The sequence below is a fragment of the Wickerhamomyces anomalus genome (assembly GCF_001661255.1).
Source record: "Wickerhamomyces anomalus NRRL Y-366-8 unplaced genomic scaffold WICANscaffold_7, whole genome shotgun sequence".
In the NCBI taxonomy this organism is placed as follows: Eukaryota; Fungi; Ascomycota; class Saccharomycetes; order Phaffomycetales; family Wickerhamomycetaceae; genus Hansenula; species Hansenula anomala.
Window position 1 is genome coordinate 306,872 of NW_017567116.1, and position 12,624 is coordinate 319,495.

At 35.9% G+C, this 12,624-nt stretch overlaps 6 protein-coding genes across 6 annotated transcripts; 3 read left to right on the plus strand and 3 right to left on the minus strand.

Annotated features, from left to right (window-relative positions):
- Nucleotides 1–163: 163 nt before the first annotated feature.
- Nucleotides 164–886, plus strand: WICANDRAFT_97592 (uncharacterized protein). Its single transcript, XM_019186598.1, has one exon. The coding sequence runs from the start codon at nucleotides 643–645 to the stop codon at nucleotides 811–813; it is 171 nt and encodes a 56-aa protein (XP_019036287.1). The 5' UTR covers nucleotides 164–642; the 3' UTR covers nucleotides 814–886.
- A 1,728-nt stretch (nucleotides 887–2,614) lies between these two features.
- Nucleotides 2,615–3,268, plus strand: POP3 (Pop3p; the record flags this gene model as incomplete). Its single annotated transcript, XM_019185212.1, has 1 exon — nucleotides 2,615–3,268. One exon carries the CDS (start codon nucleotides 2,615–2,617, stop codon nucleotides 3,266–3,268), a length of 654 nt encoding a protein of 217 aa, XP_019036288.1.
- Nucleotides 3,269–3,338: 70 nt separating this feature from the next.
- On the minus strand, nucleotides 3,339–5,375 carry HMI1 (ATP-dependent 3'-5' DNA helicase; the record flags this gene model as incomplete). Its single annotated transcript, XM_019183893.1, has 1 exon — nucleotides 3,339–5,375. One exon carries the CDS (start codon nucleotides 5,373–5,375, stop codon nucleotides 3,339–3,341), a length of 2,037 nt encoding a protein of 678 aa, XP_019036289.1.
- A 257-nt stretch (nucleotides 5,376–5,632) lies between these two features.
- VPS52 (Vps52p) lies at nucleotides 5,633–7,027 on the minus strand (the record flags this gene model as incomplete). Its single annotated transcript, XM_019181008.1, has 1 exon — nucleotides 5,633–7,027. A coding segment is annotated over one exon (1,395 nt), but the record flags the coding sequence as incomplete, so codon positions are not given.
- Nucleotides 7,028–7,471: 444 nt separating this feature from the next.
- WICANDRAFT_65346 (uncharacterized protein) lies at nucleotides 7,472–8,839 on the minus strand (the record flags this gene model as incomplete). The annotated part of the gene is made up of 2 exons (XM_019183894.1): nucleotides 7,472–8,746; nucleotides 8,798–8,839. 2 exons carry the CDS (start codon nucleotides 8,837–8,839, stop codon nucleotides 7,472–7,474), a joined length of 1,317 nt encoding a protein of 438 aa, XP_019036291.1.
- Nucleotides 8,840–10,033: 1,194 nt separating this feature from the next.
- Nucleotides 10,034–10,930, plus strand: PKH1 (serine/threonine protein kinase PKH1; the record flags this gene model as incomplete). The annotated part of the gene is made up of 1 exon (XM_019181010.1): nucleotides 10,034–10,930. A coding segment is annotated over one exon (897 nt), but the record flags the coding sequence as incomplete, so codon positions are not given.
- Between the last annotated feature and the right edge of the window lie 1,694 nt (nucleotides 10,931–12,624).

Sequence of the window (12,624 nt, forward strand, 5' to 3'; positions counted from 1 at the left end):
GGTCAGGTTTTAGGGTGGTGTTCGGATGTTCCAAATTTTCCGCGAATTTCCAAGATCTGTAATGGGCGATCAGGTCAAAACAATAATCTTTAGATTCACAACACAGTTTCAATTTCTGTTAGCTGGCTGCACCCACCCTGTATCCAATTTGCCCCCCTAATGATCTTGTGATGATATATCATCATTTGTGTGCTGTCATGTTGCTGTGTGCTGTTGATTTGGCCGGTTTGAAATGGATCTGAAGCTTTCCCCTAATTCATGTTAGTAGTATCTAAGCATCCCAATGGAAATAAGAACACCATTTGAACTGTTACATTTCATCCAACAATGCATCATAACCTTTTGATGGTGGGTAGTGCTAAGAAATCAAAGTCAGATCCAAACAGAAATCAAATGTGAATGTTAGATCTGAGAAAACCCAGGTAGTGCTATCCAAACAAACTGTTATCAATACTAATTCTTCAAATCAAAATGAAATCTTCCATCATCAAGTTAAACCATAATGTATGTTGCAGAAACATATCCAAACAGAAGGTTTTTGATATACTTATCCCAAACACAACTATCATAATACTTGATTTGATCAACTTGAAAAGATGAAATCAATTCGTGTTGATGGGGCCTCAAATCCTGCTGTATGATATGACTGTCTTCATCACCTCCAAAAACCCCAGATCCATCAAAAGTTCAAGATACCATAATCCACTTCAGTATCAGAACAACTTATCAAAGATGGCACAATCCCTTTATTTGAAACTTGAGTATAAATTTATCATCAGTGAGTCCAAAACTAAACCAAAAACCACCAGCTGAGCTCCAGAAAGATTAAGCTTCAACAACATTTCATAATCACTGCTCCACCTAACACATGCTACCTCAGTATCCCTTCACAATCGTTACCCAAGCTCTTGGTATGTGTGTGTCTCTGGTTTCTTTGGAAAAGTTATCTTTGTGTTTATTTCAAAAATGCATTCACAATGTGTGGTCCCATGAGATATGTGTTGGTTTCCTAGGTGACTTCAAGGTGCATTTTCCTTAATGGACTAAGAATCTTTGTTCAGTTACACAAAGAGAGAGAGTATGGTGAGCATGGCCAAACAAGAGATAGAGAATTGGATATTACTAGAGATCTACTTAGTTGGTTATATTTACTCATATTAAGGCTTTATTGTTGATTTTGGTGTTTATTGGCTATATATGGTGTTTTCCAAAATTTGTATGGTAAAATGGTCAATTCAGCACTTTTTGAAAAAAAACAGATTTTTGCCCAAAAACCAAGTTCCAGGGAAATTTGCCAAAACGATTTTTTGATTAAATTTTGATTTTTTTTTCAAAAATCCCAAAATTGGGTAAAATATTTGTTTTTGTGGAATGGGATAGGATTTAAGTGAGATGACGTGGATAGATGAGGAGGAGGAGGAGGAGGAGGACTATAAAGAGATATTAAGGTAGATTGAGATAGATAATATAATGATTGTTTTGGATGGTAATGATAAGGAACTATTGGTTGTGGGGTGTTTGTTGTTGTTGTTGTTGTTGTTGGTTGATTGGATCACTGGCGGTAGTGTACTACTGGAAAGGTACTGGGTTAATATAGGTATTTTGAGGCCAAAATACATGTGTTTTTGAACCCAATTATTTGTAGAAGATGGGTTTATGATAGCTGGTTTTTCAATTTGTACATTATAATTTCTTGTAAACAATGCTGCATAGAAGGTCGTTTTTACCCTCGTATAGGCTAATCTCTATGTTTTCGCGAAAAGAGGAATTCGAGAATCACGATTGAGCATGAACTTTCCGAAATAGCTGTACAATTTTATTTGCTTCTAACCCTTATGCTTGTTTTGAACGTACTGATGATCAAAGGTACACTCTAATATACATTTTTTTGCTTTCACTAATCGTATGAATGAAGAGACATTCAAGAGCACGAGATCGCCGAGAATCGCCGGCCGTGTAAAACCGTAGAACACCTGTCAGCCCAAATTATGACCATCCAATTAAGGAAATGATCATGACTCCAGCTATATACAGATCATCAACCTGAGCTTCTTATGCAATTGCAATTTTATTTGTACTAATATCAGTCATTTTAAAAAATCAAGTATAAAATTAAGATAATTTAGCATTACAAAAACTTATAATTAAGTTCAAAATTAAGAGAATTAATTAAGTAAAAATTTTTTTTATTCAAACACCTTTGGATTTAGCTGAATATGAGTTCCTATGATATTTTATGACTATTAATGTTATTTTTGATATGAGGTAACTAAATACTTTTAGTGAAATAAATAAGTATTTGTATTCCAAATACACGGCTGACTAACAGCTGAGTAAGCAAAAAGTTTGAGAATTATACAACTAGGCCTGAGCTCTTCACATTAATTGAGAGATGGTTTGGAATGAATGTGAAGCCATGAATTTGAGAGCCTCTAATCTATTAACTTTAGGATTGAACCGCAAGAACTTATTTTGACTTTTCAACTTTCTCATTTCATTACGCAGTAAGTGTTGATTTTCTCGCGAATTCAAATCAAGAAAAAATTATAATACACTTTGGATCAACAAGTAGTAGCACAATTCATATATTCCTTAAAGCTCGAAGAAATCCATAATGAATTCATTGAAAGAGGTAGAGAAAAAGAGAAAACAAGTTTTCAAGCCGCTTCTTGAGAATCCTTTCACCCAAGCCCAGTTTCCGAGAATAGAGCCAATTATCCAAGAACAGCTACTTGAGTTTCTGCTCCATATTTTGCTAGATGTCAAGAAATACAATACTCTAGTTGACTCCAAACCTTCCTTCAAGGTAGAAAAGCCAGAGATCTTGAGTAATATCACATTGGGATTCAATAGCACTGTCCAAGCATTAGAAAATCAAGCACAAGATAAAAAACAAACACCCAAGCTATCATTTATTGTTGTATGTAAAGCTGATATCCAACCACAGCTACTCATTTCACAATTTCCTGTTCTATGCTACACAGCATCAAAACAGGATCATAAAATCAAGCTAATCCAACTGCCCAAAGGAAGTATAGACAGAATTGAAGAGGTTTTGGGAAAGAAAACAGGGATAATAGGGTTACAAAATTTTGAAAACTTGCCAGAAGGGTTCATAAAATTAATAGAGGAAGAAGTGAAAAATATTGAAGTACCATGGTTAGAAAATATAAGCTTTGTTTCCCCAAAGATTAAGATGTTGAAGACAACTGCCCCAATAATGCCTAAGAGGAATAAGCAAAAGACTAACAAAGTCCAAAAGAGTTGAGAGGATAAAAAGTTGAGTTTGAACAGACTACATGCAGTATTTTTACTAGAAGTACATTTTATAATACAAATTACACCCTTTTAATGAATTTAGATAATGTATGAAATGATCTGACAACATTTTGTTTAGAAATAGCACCCCCATTGAATGTCCTGTTGAACTCTTTTGCGAACCCGGCAGTAAATGCTCCTCTAATTTGTGGCTTGTCATGGGTGAAATACTTTTCTGAAAACCTCTTTTTGAAATTTGTTGCACTAAATGGATCAGAAGTTTTCATCATATTCATATACAGCAAAGTTTTAGCTCTTGTCATTGCAACGTAAACCAAATTCTTTGATTCTGGCTTATAATCATCACCAGTGGTTGAACCCAAGACGAAAACTATAGGAAATTCCAAACCTTTTGCAGAGTGGATGGTGCTCAATTTGACAGAGTTTTTAGTTTTTGAAATTGGTAATGAATTCATATAGTTTCTCAAAAAATGTTCTGTTAAAAAAGTATCTGCAGCTTTGAAATTATTGGAAAGTTTTAAATTTTCAAAAAAATCCAACAGTTGATTATTGATATTATCTTTATCAGCAATTGTCTTTATAGTTTTCGTAACTTCTTTTCTTAGGCCCAATTCATTACCCAGGTGTAATAGATGGTTGAATATTGAATCAGCATCATCAAAATTAATCTTTTGTCTAGTTTCTTCAATCAGATCAAAATATGGGATCAATTTAGGAGGTAAAGAGTTCTTTTCACGCAAATTCCTCAAATATTCCCACATTGATAGTTCAGAAGTGAGTGCACCTTTGTGGAATTTCTTTATAGTTACAGGTCCAACACCAGGGATTAAAGCAATTGTACAAAGTACTGGGAAATTAGAGGACTCTGGGGCAAACAATATCCTCAAGTAGTCAATCAGATGAAACAATCCATCAGACAGCCAAGAAGGATTTGAACTCAATTTATAATCCAACAAACCGTAAAAGTTCAAGCAAGTTTTGAATCTAGACAATTCCCCATTTGTTTTTGCCAAAATGGTTATATCATTAGGTTCAACAACCCCTTCACTATCTTCCAAAATCCGAAGTATCTCTGTTGCAACCCATTCATGTTGGTTTATTACATCAGTGAAAAGCTTTGCAACTGGTTTAAACCCACTGATACCCTTTAATGCCAAAGATGGAGCTTCCCTTTTCATAAGGTTATCTGATGCTTCAATTATCTCAGGTGTTGATCTAAAACTTTCTGATAAATAAAGTTTGTCTATTGGTTTGAAGTTTTTTATGGTTTTATGAACAGAAGAATTAGACCCTAAAAAGCCATAGATCGATTGATATGGATCACCTGCAGTTATCAAATGTGCATTTCTAGCTATCAGTTCAACAAGTTCATAAATGCCAGGATAAACATCTTGAAATTCATCAACTATGACCACTTTATAAGGTAATGACACACGACCATCCCTTATATATGCTTTCGCACCTCTCATCACATCGGAATGAATCAAAACATTAGACGTATCCAATGTTTGCATCACATCTTTCAATTCAGTCATTTCAAGCTTGAATTTTCTGCAAACATTTTGTAAATACTTTTCGTTCCATCCATCCTTCCTTATTTGGTCAACAATCTCAATCAATTGATATTTATTAACTTTATTCCCCAGTAATCGAACCAAAGTTCTCCAACCAGCGTCTTCAATGATTTGAATCCCATTTTCTTGACTCTGATCATTATTAATCACACATCTGTGGGCATATCCATGGAAAGTAGTAACATCAACAGAATTGTTTTCACCAAGTATATTTGATAATTGAGTTTGTAACGCCTCAACAGCTTTATTTGTCATTGATAAAACTAAAATCTCTGAAGGATTGATCCCCAAATTCCCAATCATGTAAGCAATCTTGTAGACCAGAGTGGTAGTTTTACCAGATCCAGGACCTGCAACCACTTGAAGTGTTGTTGCTGTGTCTACTGGATGTGTTATAACTTTACTTTGAGAAGGAGTGACTTGAACTTCATAATCATGGAATTCAACCATACTGTCTTGTTCAGCTTGTTGTTCAGCTTGACCAGCTTGCGAATCAGTTGGCTCTATCTGTGAGAAAGACATGTCATGTTTATGAGGATAACACTGAAATTATTTGACTCAAGTTGAAAAAAAAATTAGTCCTGTTTATGTTTATGTTTATGATTGTGATATACTTTTTCTTGACTGGTCAACTTCTATAGCTTTTTTTGTTATTTTTTTGGACCTGGGCCACGATTAATCACTACAAACTCAATATTTTCGATATTCATGAAGGAAAAAAATATCTATTCTCATTGCGTTTATTTTGGTTTATACGCTTCCACTAGTAGCTTGAAATGCTCAGTTTCTGAATCTGCTAAAGCTCCTTCACATTCTGTTAAGATACCCAAAACAAATGAGTAATTATTATACAAAAATAATTCATTCTGCTTCAAATTCTTGCTCATCTTTGTCAAAACTGATTCATAATCATTCCTTAATCTTTGAATACTGTTGTATAGTGGCTCTTGTGTAGTTTGTTGCTCTACTCCAGTCAATTTCAAAAACCCACTCAGCAAATTGGCAAACTGTAGAGTTAATGGATGTGCAGTTGTTGGCTTCATACCACTTATAGCCGAACTTTTTGAACTTGATCTTTTCATATTTTCACAATTCATATCGATTAAGCTTTGAAACTTTGGCCATAGTGTAATCATTTGTAAATTTAGATAATCCTCGATAACAGGTATTCTTCTTCTTTGTAGTTCAAAAACTAATCCCTGGGATAATCTAATCAATATTAAAACACCAAAGATATCAAAAGTATTTGTGATCAACTCTTTAGTGAAACTAATACCCAATTGGAAAGTGGTTGAGAAAATCTGTTCAAAAACACCATTAACCTCAGCATCTAATTGGAAAAACTCCATCAGGAATAAATATTCAACACTTCCATTGTCAATAATTGCTAAATTAAAACTTCTGAAAGCAGTCTCCATATGAAACTTCAGTTGATTATATTCAGCGATCTGTGCAGGCATAACAGTAGGATCCTGAGCATGTATAATTTGTCCTCTTTTACCCAAGGAATAATCACCAACAGCGATGTTTTTCTTGAAAATCGATTGAGTTCCACCAATTAATGATTCTCTATCAATTGTATGCAGTGTTAACTTTGTTAATGATTGTAAATATCTTTGGAAATGTGCATGGTAATACCATTTCATTGTGTAAACATATGCTTGTCTCAATTCCAATGCTAATGATGGAGCTCTCTGTTTGAGGAAAGGATATATATCACGGCATTCAATTAATTGGTTTTGAACAACCTGTGAAGGCGTTCCTATTGTTCTTAGTCTTTTAATTTTAGCAACCATAAAGTTTTTGATCCGCTCAATGGCTTTGATGTATAAAAGATCTAATGTTTTAGTTAATGTGTCTAATGACTTCAAATTTGGATATTTTTCTTTGTATTGTTGATAGATTTGAGTCTTTTCTTGCAAAAACTGAAGATTATCACACCAGGATTGATTCAAGTCACCATTATATACCGATTTTATAACATCTGGTGGAATTATAAGATCTGAAACTATAGGTGTATATTTGCTCTCTAATTGTTGACGTGTTGTTAAATTTTCCGACAGATTGACTGACTTGAGCTTCAAATTTTCTAATTCTTTTGATAACTCAATCAATTTGTTGTTGAAATCCAATAGATAATCCCCTAATGGAGTGATGATCTTATTGAACAACTCCACTGTTGATTTAAACTGGAGCAATTGTTCCAATTCATCGTTAACATCATCAGGTTGTGACTGGGAAGTTGTTGATAAATACCGTATCTCATCTAAGGATGAACCTTTTGACAAATCTATACCGTCTAAGTCATAAGTATCTTGTTGTTGATCATCTATTATGTATAGTTCAGACCCCAAAATCTTTTGCAAAGCCTCTATCGGGTTTCTTGTGGCTTGTTCCGTCCCTGTTGGTGGGTGTTTGGATATAGAACGTCTCGAGATCCTTTTAGTAGCGCCTTCTTGCTCCATTGATTTTCTTTCACAGCTGAATGGTCTTTTCTTGAAGAAGAACAACTTTGGTGTTGTTGTTTACACCGGCATTTCCAAAATTTCGGAATTTTGGTGGTGATATTGTCACGGATATAATTGACAGATCAACTACTCATATCTTAACAAACGTACTTATATATTTGACAAATCTAAATCCGAGGCAGCAAGCGGGCGTATAGGAATGTTTGAGTCAAAGTTCAAATCTTTATTTAAAATCTCTTCATCTGTTGGTGTATTGTGCGCTTGAGATTCTGCTTTCACTGGAGATGGAGTCATTGGAGTACCTGTGTTTGAATGTCTTGAATAATGATGAATATCTAACATCTTATATAAGTCACGAGAACGCCCAAGAGAATGCCTTATGAGGTTGAATCTTTGGGTTTTTGTAAATTCGTTCAGCGTGTTCTCATCTGGTTGATGCGTTGGAACTGGACTTGATGATTCATCTTCTCCCTCGCTTAAAGTTGATAGTCTAGTACCTGACAGGATATCACGACGTCTTCTGAAACTGAAAAATGAACTAGACAATGAAAGCCTTCTATGCCTCGACCTAGGAGGTGGTGATGTACGTAACAATTGAGGGTGATCCCACTCTCCACTAACTCCTGTCATACTTCTGACTGAACTGTTATCAATACTAAAGTTTTCAAAAAGACTAGGTTGAATATCTGGAGTCAGAACACTCGATTGTGAAGAGGACATTCTGCCACTAGATCCATCCCTCATATGACCAGAAGTTGCTCGCTCTTGCTCACTTGCTTGGGTATCTGTAAGTAGGATATAATTATTTGGCGAGTCTCTAAGACCCGAACCACCTAACTCAGAACCAGATTGAGCAATAAATTCAATTGGAGGTATCCGCGAAGGGGGAAGCTGTGCAATTTCTTCAGGATCACTCAAAGTACTAAGTGGACTATCTTCCATCACATTGAAAGGTAGTCTGGTATTTGGTCTAGTTGGGCTAAGAGGTATGATGTGATAGGAACTTTCATCTCTTCTTATTTGAATAGGTTCCACGGTGGTTCCAAAATTGAACAATTCTGGGTTTCTCAAATTGGTATCTCTATTAACGGATTCTGATGATAAACTAAAAGCCAACACAGTTGCAGACTCATGCCCTAAGCTATTTGAGAATGCTATCTGTTGATGTTGTTGTTCTTGCTGAGTTGATTCTTGCTGCTGTTGTGTTGATGCACGTCTTCGACGACCTCGACGGCTCACAAAGTCGAGAAACCTTCTTAGCTGGGATACCCTTGTGGTTGGAACTGACCTCAAATGAGTTTCAGCATCTTCAGCAGGCTCAGTTGGAGGGATCTCAGTTGGAATTGTTGCTGATATAGTTGGAACTATTGGGGCCTCGTGTTCAATTATGGGTGAGGGAAGTAAATCTCTAAATGATAATGAAAGCTGGGATGGGTTGGTGAAGTTGGATTGAAACATCTCTCATTACCTTCGCACTCTTAATTGTATGAACTTTCTCAGTATGGTATTCAAAGACATGTTTATCACTCTCACCTGGCTTTATCTTGGGACCATTGACACAAAACCATGACGAGCACACCAAACTTCAAGAACCGCTTTCAAATGAGAAATGGGAAGTCACCCATTGAGCTGTCATGCAAATAATTTCCAGAGAACCACAAGCTTCCATTCTGGTATATGAAATGCTCCACTCTTGAAAGTCCAAACATACATCATTTTGTTTCTGATTCGACCTGTTGCATTGATGATTTGGTTGTTTTTGTAGAACGGATTCGCGAAGTTGTGTTTTTGTTTTTCCAAGGCTGATTTCAGTTGGTTTTGACAAGTGACAAGTTTAGCTCAACATCATAACAACGGAAAGCTTATCATTTGCTGATAGATATTTCATCAATTGTACCTAGGAACAATCCCAAAGGAGCTATACACAACAATATCACAAGAGCACTGGCTGCCAACTTATCAGGTCTCAATTGATTCAGTTTCAAATTTCCGCAATACTCAAGAAAAGAAGGGCCAATTATCCCCTTAGAGACTCCAAACAACTATTCTTTCAAAGAAGTTTGAGCAAATCAAGGCAGATCTCAACTCAATTCAACCAAAATAATCACAATTTGATAGAAATTCACACCGTCTGACAGACTTTTCAATCAAAAGCTACCGTTCCAAGTGATACCGCTAATCTGAAATTAGCATCTAGCTTCCAATTTTTTTTGACATACTACGCATTTATGATCACATTGATTTAATAACAGATCTTAAAACAACATACAGACATACTACACATCTATCACAATGACACTTGATCCCAAAAGGCTCAATCCCAACAAGTTTTCCTTCACCAATGATGATTTGACAGATAGTGCCTCCATTTATACCCTCGAGGATGAACTATCAGACACTCATCTCAATACCCCATCACCAACAGCTCAGCAAACACAACCGGGATCTTATGAGGTTTATGATTTACCCACCCATATTTCTAGTCACCATGACGTTTTGCAAGATGATTATGCAAGGACACAACCCTCTACACCCGTTGGTACCCCTTATCAAGAGAGACCGAATCATCCATTGCGGGCTCTAACGTCCACACACCTAGTGCTTAACCAACAGAATGGGACAGATGATAGTCTTGTATCTCTAGATGGAACCCCAAGAGGTATTAGTGGTGCATACAGCCCTAGAGCCATCAATGATCAATCCCAGGAAGACAGTGAAGATTGGGACAAGAAAGGTGCTGCACAAATGGTTAAAAGAGAAACAGATGAGTTGACAGGTGAAACAGAGGAGATTATCATAAGAAGAAGTGTCAAAGATTTCAAATTTGGAAAGACATTAGGGGTTGGTTCTTATTCTACTGTCCTGTTAGCAACTGATAAAAACACTGGAAGAAATTTTGCAGTCAAAGTGTTAGATAAACGTCATATTATTCGTGAAAAGAAGGTGAAATATGTCAATATAGAGAAGAATACATTGAACAGATTAGGTAAAAGGGATGGTATTATTCATTTATTCTTCACATTTCAAGATGAATCAAGTCTTTACTTTGTGTTAGATTATGCATCCAATGGTGAGCTATTGAATTTGATTAAACAATATGGATCATTGAATGAAGAAACAACAAGATACTATGGTGCCCAAATATTAGATGCTATCAAGTACATGCATGATAATGGTGTTGTTCACAGGGATTTGAAGCCTGAGAATATATTGCTAGATGATCGTAAAAGAGTTCAAATAACAGATTTTGGTACTGCTAAATTACTAGAGAAGAATGATGCTGGTCGTTATCCTTCTGATACCAAGGCAAAATCATTTGTTGGTACTGCTGAGTATGTTTCACCTGAATTGTTGAATGAAAAAGCTATAGGCAAACCTTGTGACATATGGGCATTTGGTTGTATTTTGTATCAAATGATTGCAGGTAAACCTCCTTTCAAGGCCACCAATGAGTATTTGACTTTCCAGAAAATTGTCAAATTACAATTTGCATTTACAGCCGGATTTCCAATGAGCTGCAGAGATTTGATTAAAAAAATTCTTGTGTTGAACCCAAAAGATAGATACACCATCAAAGAAATTCAACAGCATCATTTTTTCCAATCTATTGACTTTAATAATCAAGAAGAGTCAATTTGGTTACCTGATCCTCCAGAAGCTGGACCTTACAAAGTCTCGGCCAAGTCAATGTTGCCAATTCCTGAATTGAATAATAATAATAACAATAGCCAATCAAGATTGAAAACCAGCTTACCTCCAAAAAGAAATACATCGTCGTCATCCACTTCAATTCCAACTACTGGAAGTACCAATGATAGCAACTCATCAATAGATGCCCAGGCAACTACATCCAATGAACCAAACCAACCTACTCAAAGTCAACAAGTGCTCATGAGAGCAAAAGCTGCAGTAGCTGCTAGAAAGCAACAAGAAGCTAACAAAAGAGTCGTGAGTACCGGGAACGCAGCAAATGCAGCCTCTATTGCATTGTCACGCCAGCCTAATGAAATAATAAAAGCTTATAATGATAAACAAGACAAGGATAAGAAAGTCAAACAGGAGGTTGATAAAATAAAAACTCAACAAGATGAAGTGAAAACTCCCCCATTAAGTGCATCTTCAAATTTCAAGGACAGCCCTCAAAGTGGTGGTGGTAACTATACACCAAAACCTAGAAGCGCAAGCTCTCATATTTCAACATTAAGAGATCGCAAGAAGCCACAATCAGCTTACACTTCAACATCTACTACTTCATCACCAATGACTAGATTAGACTTGGAATTCTCCAATTATTTGAAAAATGTTGATGAAAGAATCTTGAAGAAGGGTGAACTCAACACATACATCACTTCTGTTGATGCAATTGAAAGAAAATACAGAGGTCGGTTGGTTGATTCTCCACTAGGAGGTAATAAATCCACAACATCAAGCTTATTATCACAAGTTGCTAATGGATCTGTTAGTGGATTGAGAAACATGGACCCAAGTGGTAATGGGACAGAATCGAAAGTTGTTATTAATTATGAGACAGAAGGTGATGACCATAAGAATGAAACAACAAAAACCAAATTCAGAAAGTTTTTTACGGGTGGTGGTTCCACTGAAGATGAAAAAAGGTTAAGAACTTTAGTTGCAACCTCTAATGGTCGTGCTTTGATCTTCCACAAGAATGAAAACAAAAATGATGCTTTGGAAATTAAGACAGAGATTGATTTGACTAATCCAGTCATCAAGGTTAAAGAATTATTACCACCAGCTGTAAAATCTGCAAACACAGGTGGGATGTTTGTGATCCAATCGTTCAATACTGCTTTTGTTTTTGAAAGTTCTCAAAGTGAAGTCTCTAATTGGACACAAGTTATATTCAAGTCAAGAACATTACCTGATGAAAAATATGCTCAAAAGTTGATTGATCAAGATCCTTCTGGTGATGCTGGTACTGTTTTAGGTTCAGATGCTGCTAGAAGTGCTGCTAATTTGGCCACTATCAATTCTCCTCCATTAAGTGCAGAGTCTCGTAAATCAACTGAATTGAAGTCTCCAATCATGTTAGCATCTCCAACTTTTGATGACAATACAACAAGGCAACCATTGAAACATAAGCCATCAATTACAAAAGTGGCTCAAAACACTGGCACTGGCAGTAGAAGTGGTACTATTAAACATGAAGGTATGTTCAAAGATCTTGTCAGAGCCAAAACATTACACAAGAATACAATCAAGAAAGAATTGCCAAATAATGGTCATTTACACTATGGTTTACCTATGACATCACAGACCTCACCACCAGACCAACAACAACA

Bases quoted from the DNA above. Each gene is read 5' to 3' on its own strand.
- WICANDRAFT_97592 (XM_019186598.1), top strand. From the start codon at position 643: ATGACTGTCTTCATCACCTCCAAAAACCCCAGATCCATCAAAAGTTCA.